Source organism: Tenebrio molitor, chromosome 3 (assembly GCF_963966145.1).
Source record: "Tenebrio molitor chromosome 3, icTenMoli1.1, whole genome shotgun sequence".
Taxonomy (NCBI): Eukaryota; Metazoa; Arthropoda; class Insecta; order Coleoptera; family Tenebrionidae; genus Tenebrio; species Tenebrio molitor.
In genome coordinates, this window is record NC_091048.1 from 4315128 (window position 1) to 4327604 (window position 12477).

At 32.7% G+C, this 12477-nt stretch overlaps 1 protein-coding gene across 1 annotated transcript; it reads right to left on the reverse strand.

Moving 5' to 3' along the window:
* Window positions 1-10164: 10164 nt before the first annotated feature.
* Ipk1 (Inositol phosphate kinase 1) lies at window positions 10165-12363 on the reverse strand. The gene is made up of 7 exons (XM_069043407.1): window positions 12065-12363; window positions 11545-11923; window positions 11300-11496; window positions 11191-11249; window positions 10974-11141; window positions 10480-10923; window positions 10165-10429 (listed from the first exon to the last, which is right to left on the reverse strand). The coding sequence occupies exons 2-7, from the start codon at window positions 11888-11890 to the stop codon at window positions 10267-10269; spliced, it is 1377 nt and encodes a 458-aa protein (XP_068899508.1). The 5' UTR covers window positions 11891-11923; window positions 12065-12363; the 3' UTR covers window positions 10165-10266.
* Between the last annotated feature and the right edge of the window lie 114 nt (window positions 12364-12477).

Consider the following 12477-nt stretch of genomic DNA (forward strand, 5'->3'; position numbering starts at 1 on the left):
ATTACAATAAATATTCAAATAACCCCCCGTTTTGAAATAAGCAATGCCCCAATCTGTTATAAAAAGCATTTCTTACATTAGCCAACTGCCTTTCAGTAATTAACGCGCACTCGGCAGTTATTGCTTCTCTCAAAGAATTAATACTCGAATCTGGGTGGCGTCTTTTGTAAATTTTGCTTTTAAGGTGGCCCCACAAGAAAAAGTCGCAAGGTGCTAAATCAGGAGATCTTGCTGGCCAATTTATAGCACCACCTCTACCAATCCAACAATTTGGAAATGAATCATTTAAAAAATTTCTAACTCCTAGGCCGAAATGCGCGGGACAGCCATCTTGTTGGAACCAGATTTCCTGATTTTCTCTTGCAACTTCTTCCAATGCAGGTCCTACCTTAGTTACTAATAAATCTAAATAAGTTGCTGAATTTAAATTTCCCTCTATTTCAAATGGACCAATAATATTGTTATTAAAAATCCCAGCCCAGAATTAATTTTTTGAGGATACTGAGTTCGAGTAGAAATATTAACTCTAGGGTTTTCCTGAGCCCAATATCGCGTGTTTTGAACATTTGGTTCGTTATTTAACGTAAAAGTGCATTCGTCTGTAAAGCAAATTGCCGACAGAAAGCGACGATCATTGTTAGCACGCTCTTGCATTTCATAACAGAAGGCACTCCTACTTTCTTCGTCAACAGCAAATATCTCTTGATGGCACTGTGCCTTGTAGGGATGATATTTATATTTTCTGAGGATAGTCTGTATCCGCGATTTGCATAAACCTACTTCAAGGGAAATTTGCCTTAAACTGGATGTTGGGTCCAAATTTACCATCGCCAAAACACGTTCTTCTGTACGGTCAACTATTTGTCTATTTCCTGCGATATAATTATTGTTTTTGAATATTTTCTCTTACCAATACAAAATATTATTACTTACCACCACTAGCTTCTGATTCTAAAGAAATATTTGCACATCTTTCAAATTTTTGTACAGATTTGTGAATAGTACTAACAGAAGGTATAGGTCTGGTATGAAACTTTACGGCAAACAAATCTCTAACTCTCCGCAAACTAACGCCACTGTAAAAGGTTTTTACCATAAAAATTCGTTCTTCATTGGAGTAACAATTCATTTTTCGTTTGACTTAAACCAACAAATTTCAAATTTTTTGACAAATGCTGTCAAGTTTGAAAATCATGGCATGTCATATTTAAAAATCGCCAAGTTTTAAATTAGCATATTAAAGTAAAAATAGCACCTTTAATCTTATTACTGGTACCATTTCAAGCGCAATAATTTTATCTTTCTATTGATACCATTACCTTACCTGTAAGTTCAATTGGCGAGCAGGAATCAGCAAAAACGTTCAATTCAATGTTAATTGCCTATGTTCGAGTTTGAGAACGGACAGGGGGTATAAAAATTTTTGGCTAAAAATATCTGTTACATTTTTATCTGTGTGTTTACGTTTGTGTGTACTCAACAACTATCAAAATAAAAATAAATTGTGTGAATTGTGCAAAAACGAATGCATGACTTGCAACGATATTAATGCAAGTTTACAATGCGTTTATGGTTTACAGGAAGGTGCAAAGCAGGTTCTCATAATTACTTTTTTGACAAATCGGGATATTTTAATGTCTTTTAATTGACTTGAAATTTTTGTGGTTTTACCTGATCTTGTCCTGTTCTTATCCAACAAACAACAGACCAAACTTGGATTTTAAATGCATATTTAAATTTCTTATTATAGAAATATTTAGCATATGTAATATTTTAGGACTTAAAGTGACTTACTTGGGTTAAATAAATTAATCTCTCTTAAGAAGTTGAAATTGGACAAAAATCCACTACATACAGGGTGTTTTTGAAATGCGTGCAGAAATTTTAATCACGAGCTACTGGCTTCATATAGAACTCGGAAAAAATATTTAAAAAATTATATGTTAAAAAATAAAATGACATTTATTTTTTGAGCTACAATTTTTTTAAATTGCTTTTAGTTTTCTACGTTGTCCTACAACCTTGTAGGTAAAATTTCGGCACATTTTAAAAATACACCCTGTATATCATGTTTTATAAAATGTGCTCAAAAAATAAATGTCATTTTATTTTTTGACATAAAATTTTTTAGATATTTTTTCCGAGTTCTACATTAAGCCAGTAGCTCGTGGTTAAAATTTCTGCACGCATTTCAGAAACACCCTGTATAACATAATTTGAAATATGTAATATGTAGTAGTTTATTTAACGAGTTCGTGTGTAATTTGGGCTTTTTTTGGCATGAGTTGGCCAGTTTAAAACTCGAGTGAAACGAGGTCATTTGCACCACTGATGTTCATTCCAATGTGAACAGATATTACTTTTATTTTTGTAAACTGAATTAAGTGTTAAATTTTAAACATTTTAATTCTCCACCACAGGGACAAAACAGGATGTTATTACTATACCTACATATTCTAATAATATATTAATTCTACTAAATTTTCTTTAATCATGAATTTTTACAAAAAGAAGAAAAGGAAATATTCTTAATAGATTCGCATTTTTAATTTAAAAAATGACAAATAATGGTATAAATTAATATGTTACATTTTTTTACAATAGTATATTGTAGGTAGGTATATCCAGAGACTAAAGGGAGTCTTTTAATTCAAAGGGTGAAGTTTATTAGTCGAGGACAATAATCACCTGAGGGATTAAAAGATACTTTTATCTAATTTACGTTACTAATGGGCTCATTATTATATCGAAAACAGTTTAATAACGGATCGTATTATTAAACAGTTTTTGGTAACTTTTAGCACCCGTCTCACGTCAGGCGTCCAGGTAAAGTGTGAAGCTACGAAGTAAAGTATAACATTTAAACATTTAGAGAGGTATTTTTCTGTCAGAATTTGGCATTCATTAGGCTGAGGTTAAAAGCTATCGTATGTTTTACGTGCACTATAAAAATGTAATATCATGGAGATAGCTTTATAAATTGTATTTTGGATTGCATTTTTACCTGGTCAGGCACGTCATCTTACATGAATAACCCTGTATAGACGTGAATGGGTAAACGAAAATATTTTGAGAATATTGCAACACGTTATCAATTAAAGGTTCCGTAATGAGATAGAATAGCCACTCCCTCCAAACACCCCAATGGATTTACTGACTACATTCTCAATACAAAAAATATAGCGCCAACAACGCTCAAACGATAGCTCAAAACAAGGATTCTGTTAACAACCACTGAATCATCAAGATATCTTGCTCTCCTCGTTAATTCATAGTTACTTTCGCTCTTAATTCAAAAATCATATTTTTAAGTCAATTCGTCATCCCACTTTTTTTTAATTTTAGGGTGTAAATCGGTAAGATTAGCAAAAGATCAAATAAGTATTTGTTATAAAACTACATACTTAATACAGGGTTATTCTAAATGATCGTAGTCGAAGTAGACGTGAAAACTGAATGTAAAATTTATGGTTGCCGCTCCACATAAAAAAATCATCAAAATGATGTGTTAAATTGGGTGCAAAACAACTAAATATTTTTAAAATTGATTGTAGAACAACTCAATATTTCTGGATTCAATCGTTAATTTAACAAAAATAAATAAAATCCTCATCACCGCACTTTTCACATAAAAAATGACAGTGACAGCGACACAACTGACAGTTCACATGAAAGCGGCAAAAACGTGATAACATGGGCATGGCCTACTTCGACTACAATCATTTAGAATAACCCTGTATAATAATAGGTTAATAAATGGACGAAGATTTTATACTACTATAATCTTGTTACATAGGTAGGTATACCGTGAGTTTTTTATTTTACTGAACATAGGATTCATGGATCTGTAAGTTTGGTTGCCTATTTCAAATTAATTGACTTGTCCATTTTAGAACTGAACATAGCCATTTTACGTTGTATGTTCAGCGAAATAAAAAACGCAGTGTATGTATAATGTTTGCAGAAACTATTTTCCCTTGACCTTGAAGGAGTGTATCAACCGACCATAATAAAGAGATCCTTGAGGTAATTCCGTGGTTTTTAATATGTATTCTTAGAGTACGAAATGTCCATGCAAATCCAGAATATAAGAAAAACTGTTGAGGCAAGAAATATATGCAATGCAGGAATGTTCGTGGTGAGAGGTTTCAGTGTAAACATCTGCGGTACCATGGTATATCTCCGAACACACTGTACACTTATACAAATTGATTGTTTTAACAAAAGGTATATTGGGAGATAAATAATATAACGAAAAAAATAGAACATACCTACATGTACGGGGTGATCAAGAAGGACTGTTTAAGTTGGTAACACTGGATCGTATTTTAAATCGTATAACAGGAGTAACTTCCGGTTGTTGGTGGCTTGTTGTTGTTAATGCTATACCTATATCAGATATTTGTCAAATAAACCAACAAAACATATCCACTTGCAGTGTTACAAATAACCGAATTAAAAAATTTTCTCAATTGTACTACCAACTTAAACAGTCCTTCTTGATCACCCGGTATATAAAGCCATTGTACAGTTGCGGAATTAAAATTTCGGGCAGTATTGTCATTTTCATACTGTAAACTCTAAAACAACCTTTACTGACCGGCACAAAAAACGACTCATTATGATTTCTTTAATAAATGATCTTGAAATTATATTAGTGCTTTTTTTTCGTTATTATAGTTAAAATGGGATATTTTCAATGATCGGGGGTGCTATGGTCACTATGGCAACCGAATTCTTTTGTTTAAATAAATTATTAGAAAATTCCTTTCATGTTGTTTTTGTCGGTTGATTTACGTGTTAAAAGATTTAATTTGACAATGCGAGATATTAATTCAAAATGCTGTTCAAATTTTGTCAATTTTTCATAACATAAAATTTTTTCTAAAAAATTACTTTAATTTTTTTTTCATTAAAATTTTATTTGCTGTGTTTAATGTTTTGTTTGTCGGATATTCTTTGGCAAAGAATAACTTAAATAACACTTATCAATACAATATGATATAAAAAAAATTTCTAAGAAAATGAATTACTTAATTATATTAATAAAATTCAAAGTGAGTCGTTTTTTGTGCCCGTCAGTGGATAACCTCATTTTTTACTCTTGTCATGTTTTTGTCATGTTGATTTATTTACATTAAAAAATAGTGATTTCTGGCATAATAACGGGTAGGCAGCAGGTGAAAGCGATGATTTCATTACACCCATTGCAATTAACTCAAGACCCAAAATTCAAAAACTGACTGCGTGACCGATACAGAAAAGTTTAATTTTTGAATGTCAATCATGATGACAGTAAAAGGTGGTTTACAGAGATTTTGTTGAAATGACAGAATAATGCTGTCCGAAATTTTGATTCCGCGACTGTACATACATAGGTATTTACATACAAATAAAATGTCTGTAATACTCAGCTAGAGATTTAATAATAGAAAATGTAATTAAAAATAAAATTATAACCTGCTGTACATTAGATAAAAACGGAATTCTCAGTCTACAATTGACGCATAACTATACAGGGTGACTTTGAAAATTGTACAGATATTTTAACCTGTAATAGAACCCCACAAAAGGTAACGATTGAGCCAATAATGCCTTATACAAATGTCGATATTTTTCGAGAAAAAGGAACTAAAAGTTAAAAAAAAAAGAGTTTGGGAGCCACTGAAATTTATGAAAAATCATAGTAAACTTTTTTTTAATTCAAAATTAAGTCACTTTGACAAGAAGCTCTAATCTTAACCTCAATTTAAATCACAAATGACGTTCGTCAACTTGGAGAAAACCGATATGGTTTTGATCTATGGCGAAGTCCGTGGACATTCAGAGCTACACTACTCAAAAAATAAAAGTAGTCACTTTTTTGAACTTCGATATTTTTTCTATACTATAAGAGATTTGGATCAAACTTGGAACATATATTGAACCGTCATTTATTCAGGTAATTACAAAATTGTACTCAAATGCTCCTTGTTATAATCATCTTAGAGCCTCAAATGTTCGAAGAATACAAAAACTAAAATGAAAAAAATAAATGTTTAAGCAAACTTTGGGCCATTTTAGTCTTAAACAATATAAGATCAGCCTGACAGTTCATTAACATTTAAAAGAACCAATGGCGCAGCAATTAACCTCGATAGAAATTAGTAGAGCTGTAACGTTACTTAAAAAAGGATATTCACAACGTTATGTTGCCCAACAGCTTGGGGTTGTGCAGGGAATTGTGTGGAAGCTATGGAAATGATACCGAGAAACAGGTATGTACCTACCGTAACAAGGCGAGCAGGTACAGGTCGGAAGAGAAAAACTACGGCAGTTATAAGCGTTTTCTACGATTGCAAGCTCTTCGAAATCGCACACATTCTGCGCGGGACCTGCAAAAACATCTAGTGAGGGCAAGAGGAACAAGTATTAGCGACCAAACCGTTCGCAATATGCTAAGAGAGGCTGGGTTGAAAGCAAGACGTCCTGCAAAAGTGTCTAAATTGACCAGAGAACATCGTCAAAGAAAATTTGAATTTGGAAGAGAACACTTAAACTGGCAACTTCGTCATTGGACTCCTGTCATGTTAATGACTCCAAGTTTATTCTGTCAGGTGATGACAAAGGTGTAAGAGTCTGGAGGAATGCTGGAGAACGTTTCATGCCAAATACAGTGCATGAAACCGTTCCTTTTGGTGGTGGGTCCATAATGGTGTGGGGTGGAATAACAATAAACGCTTGCAATGACGTTGTTGTTATTCGCAATAGTGAACTAACAGCTCGATGGTACATTGACGAGATTCTAGAACCTCAAGTGTTCCCCAGAGCAGATGTTGTTGGTAAAAATTTTATTTTAATGCGAAGTAATGCCAGAACGCACATTGCTCACATCGTCACTGATTATTTTGATGATGTAAAATGGGTTGGCCCACATGCAGCGCAGACATGAATCCTATCGAACATGTCTGGAATCAATTAGGGAAACATGTTCGACGACGTCCAAATCCTCCAATTACAACTAAACAGTTGGTACAGGCGTTAGTTGAAGAATGGGACAATTTTCCCCAAGATGCTTTGCGAAGGGTTATTCGTAGCCTGCCACGACGCTGCGCAGCACTTGTACAGACAAAAGGTGACCACACGAGATATTAACATCACAATTGATACAAATTAGCCAAGTTATCAGATTTTTTTTTAATTCGATTTGGTTTCAACCACTTTATTTTTGCACATGTTAGTACATAAAAGTTAGTTGTAGATTGTTCCAGTGTGTTTTTGTTTTTAATTTGTTAAAATATGTTCAACAATTAAAGGTTCTTTACATATTCTAAGTTTGATTCAAATCTCTTAAAATATAAAAAAAAATATCGAAGTTCAAAAAAGTGACTACTTTTATTTTTTGAGTAGTGTATATAAAAAAACGGGAACTGTCAGAATAAAATATGAAAACTTATGTGAGATAGGCCTCTACGGAGATAGGTTAGAATTATGATCAAAATTCAATGACATTTTTAGAAATTATTTGATAGATATTGTCAAGTAGACAATTAATTGACAAATGAACAAAACCAAAGTTACATTAGGAAAATTTTCATTTCCATTTTTTTTACAACCAACTGTACAGCATCCTTGCGATTTCGGGCGTTTCAAATGAATAAGGGCGATCTTTGCCGCCAACGAGAAGATCGCTTTTTAGCTGCTGAAGAAGAAATTCTTCAAAACATTGAAAAATAAGTACCTACAATCGGCAACAAACAAATAAGCTGCTATCCTATACATATGCAGAAAATTTACAAATTCAAATAACAAAAGCAATTAAAAAATGGTGTTTTGTTGCAAAATCGCTTGAAAATTAATCGCTTCAGCTTCAGTGCCTCTGTTATTTGCAGAGTTATGGCGCATGCGCTAGCGTGATGCATTTTGAAAATTTTTATTGGTTGCCTCGATCCTCGGCCCCTCGGCGACTTTCCTCTTCCTGTACCTGTATCCTCTAGGTCTGTGCGTGCTACTGCTAAAGTGCTAAATATACAATTTTTTCGTGTTTCGTTTTCGAGTTCGAGAGTTCGAATTCGTGTTCTTCTACTCCTTATCTTTTAAAGAAACCTTGGTGTGAGTAACGTTCTGTAATTCTTGGTTGGTTTTTTAAAATAGGTAGATATTATTTTTGTGAAAATAGGTAGGTACATTAAAATGGCGCTGCAACCATGTCCGTGTCCATGTCCGCAGACGTGGCGACTTCCTTTTCCACAAGGACAGTTTCCAGAAATAGAAGCGATCTATCAACAGATGTATGTCGCGTTTTTTGCTCACTTACTGCCGGGAATTATCGTGCAGCAGGTGAATCCAGTGTATCGAACAGAAGTTCCACATTGCGCGTGGGAAGTAATGTGTAAATTTGATGGGCAATTATTAGGTGGATTAGCGGACTACATCCATCAGACAGTTGAGAACAATAAGTGTACGAACACTGTTATTGAACAAATTAATTTTCATGATCGACAACATTTTTCAGTAATATATAATGTAATCTGTAAATGCGACAGTGCGGCTTTTTTAGGTATTTGATTGACAAAATCATTTCTGATAGGTGATATCTGTATTTGTGTAACTAGTTTACTAATTAGAAATAACAAAGTTTGTAAGTAATTGTTATTTCAATATGACATGAATATTATTTAAATATTTGTAATAAGTATGTACCCAACTATTATCTTTGGTGTAAATAAATTATCTGAACTATTAAATTCTTCTTATGGACCACTCCTCTTCTAATTTGGAAATCATCAAAACTTTGTCTTGCTCTGTCAGCGAAAATTTAAATGTTAGCGTGCTTTTTTTTTCACGCGTGGATTATTCAACTCGCCTACGGCTCGTTTAATAAACTTCCACACTTCTAACACACGTCTAAATACCTAAGTATTTTGGTATCATGTCAATTCCAAAAACTTCGAAAATTTAGTAAATTCTTTTCTATTATATTATATACAGGGTGTTAGGTAAATGTCCTGTCAAACTGTAACCGCGAGCTACTGGCTTCATGTAGAACTCGGAAAAAATATTTAAAAAATTCTGTCAAAAAATAAAATGACAATAATTTTTTGAGCTATAATTTTTTTAAATTGCTTTTAGTCTTCTACGTTGTCAAACAACCTTGTAGGTAAATTTCAGCACATTTTAAAAATACATCCTGTATATCATATTTTATAAAACGTACGCCAATGCAAAGTAACCTCTAGGAAATATGCTTTAAAACAAGGAAACCGCATTGGTGTATGTTTTATAAAATATGATATACAGGGTGTATTTTAAAAATATGCCGAAATTTTACCTACGAGGTTGTGGGACAACGTAGAAGACTAAAAGCAGTTAAAAAAAATTTTTCCTCAAAAATTAAATGTCAATTTATTTTTTGCCATAGAATTTTTTAAATATTTTTCCCGAATTCTACATGAAGCCAGTAGCTCGCGGTTAAAGTTTGGCCGGACGTTTACCTAACACCCTGTATATTTATATTACTTAACCTGTTAATTTTATTCCTTGTCCATGTGTCTTCGGAGTCTTTTTTAAATTCTTTTTTATGCCATCTCCAAAAGCGTTTTGCGCTAATTTAGTACCTGCATAACTAGCTGCACCTAATCCCAATGCTTTGGCTACAGCTGTTGTTGCTGGAACTAAAGCAGGTAAAAATCCACCTATCTGCGTCGGAGAAAATTTGTTAAGTATCATATTTTTTCTTCCCTTTGTTACATTTTTCAATTTCATCAATCTATTTTTCTCTTAATTTAATAGTTTTATTTAGTCTTTCTGTTAAAATTAAATTGAATCTCATATTACAATATGTTCATTTTTCTTTACAATTTTGGAATTTCTTTATTTGGTTAGGTATACTCTACATATAAATCATTCATCGTCTTTGACTCTGGATTGGCTTTGCCATACCGTTATAATTCATCACAGGTCTGTTATCATCCGTAACAGCTGTGTTATTTTGTTGTATCAGAATAGGTTATGAAATGTTCTTGCAAATCCAGAATATAAGAAACAACTGTGGTACCATGGTATATCCAGGAACACAGTGGAATATCTACATACTTTAAAAACGTATTTGTTTTAAATCATTACATAGTTTGTGCCGATTGATTCTTTCAACAAAATGTATATTGGGAGAATAAAAGGCGCTGATCTGTATCAAAAATATATTTTTTATTGTACATAAAACAGTTAAGACCACTAAAATGGACAATATATTGAAGATCAACTGTAAAATATAACATTTAATAAAGATTATGTAGTTTCATTCTTAACCGTCATTTCAACCATTCTTTTAATTTTCTTTCTATGTTTTAAAATGGTAGATACAGGTTTAGGATACAAATCAAAAACACCAACATTAACAACAAAATCACCATACTTTGTACTAATAACATTTTTCATGCCAAAGTTGTCACTATAATTAAATTGCATCAGTAACTTTTATACCTACACTGTGACAGTTACCTTGTTATTTCCATAACTTTTTTAAAAGTTATCATTAGAGAGCAATCTTTTGCTATGGCTGACATCAAATAAGGAACAAGTATCAGACTGCTTTCTCTTGTTCTTTTCTTGTCTGTATTCCCTAACATCATAATTATACATTTCAAACAAGTTCCTTGTCTTTTAGACACTTCCATTAAGAGTTCTCTTACATAATCATAGTCTCCTAAATTTCTATTTCCTAACAGTTTGTAATAATACTGATTACCTTCCACATCTAACATTTGCACTGATAATATTCTTTCAAGGACACATCCTTTTGGAAGTCTAGTTTGAACAGAATTTTCTTGGATTATTTTATTCCATTCACAGAATAATTTCATATTGCAGTTGTTTGTCTTTTTTATAGTCTCAAAATTTGTTAACAAGCATTTTTTAACCAACAAACAAAATTCATGCAACAAACTGCAACAAAAATTATGATCAGAAGCTCACTATTGTAGAGGCATCCTCACTTATCAAAACTTTCAGTTTTATTCTTGAAGAATTCAGCAACAAAATTTTCAAATGGCTCAGACTCACTAGACTCCCCATAACAAAGCTGGCCATTTTTAAATATTTTTAAATTATTCTGGGGATTTTGTATCAGGCCTTGAAGAGCGTTTATCATTTTTGTTGGCTCCCTGTAAAGTCATGATGAATAAAAAATGAAAAGTGTTTATGGCAACTGACCCTGAAAAGAGATCACTTGGACAGTAAGAAGTTAATGACTTGGTTTGCCCTTTTTCAAGCTAAAATTGCACAATTTAAAAATAAACATGAGGACAGTACTAAAAATTACCTTTACATACTGATTCATACAAAAAGTACATTTAGGAAAGTGCTTCTCACTAAAAGGCACCCAACCTTGCTTTGGCTTAATCTCAACAGCAAACGTGTTATTCGATAGTAAAAAAGGATAAAATTCATCAGGTAAAAATGCGTAATCATCAAACAGAGCAGCTCTGCCATATTGCAAGCTTTTAGCTTTTCTGTAGTCTACAAAATGTGCTGATAAGATAAGAACATCACAATCCTTATCATTACCAGGTCTCTGATGAGCCAGTTCATCTTCTAAAATTTTTATTTGCTTCTTGGACAAAAACACTTGTTCAGCATCACATACAAAGTTACTTCCTATCAATGGCCTAATTATCTTCTTATAAAATGTGAGATCTCTTAATTCCTCATCCAGTCCATTACCACAATACCAATATAAGATGTCTGTAATCCAGTTAAGTAACCAACCAAGTAAAGACGTTGTCTTCTTAATTTTCCTTATCCTAAGTATTTTTCTTTCTTTTGGTAATGAAATCACCACGTTACAATTTCCTTCTCCTCTGTAAACCCAATTTGACGGAATTTTGAATTCCTTTGTGAAAGAAGTGAACATGACGAACAGCACACAGCTTGAAGCACCTAAAAACTGTGAGGTTTTGGCGTTATTTTAAATGAATCACATTTTATCAGATTATTTGTTCAAGTAGCGGATGTAGCAATTTTCCGAGAAACATAAATCTGTTCACCACTAAAATCTATAAACACACATAAAAACAATGCAGCTTACCTTACATAATACTTGGCCATGTTTTTAAATCCTTTTAAAAATAAATAAAAGGATTTAAAAACTTTCCCTTTTCTAACCCAAATACGGTCACCTAACGACAGGACTACTGCCTGTCAAGGGTCTCAAAACCGTTTTGTTCATTTTTTCAACTCGTATTTGCGAAAATTAAACCAATTTAGTCGGCATTTTCATTTATGTGCATACGTTTCAATTAAAACATAATTAGCACGGTTTTTTGTCAAATTTTATAAATACGATTTAATACTGCGAATAGAAAACTGACGTGCGATGCGGTTACCAACGTCATAGAATATAAACAACAGTGTTGCCAGTTACCACTACCAGTTTAACCAGGCCAGGTGGGAGGTTCCCTTTTTTAAGGGAATTTTCAATATAAAAGGGAAAAAGGGAAT

What these genes read in the sequence shown, in the direction of transcription:
- Ipk1 (XM_069043407.1), bottom strand. Translation starts at nt 11,890, where the DNA reads ATGTTCACTTCTTTCACAAAGGAATTCAAAATTCCGTCAAATTGGGTT. An exon ending in GTATGAATCAGTATGTAAAG is followed by an intron (nt 11,250 to 11,299) that starts GTAATTTTTAGT and finishes GTGCAATTTTAG; the next exon opens with CTTGAAAAAGGGCAAACCAA. An exon ending in CCAAGTGATCTCTTTTCAGG is followed by an intron (nt 11,142 to 11,190) that starts GTCAGTTGCCAT and finishes ATGACTTTACAG; the next exon opens with GGAGCCAACAAAAATGATAA.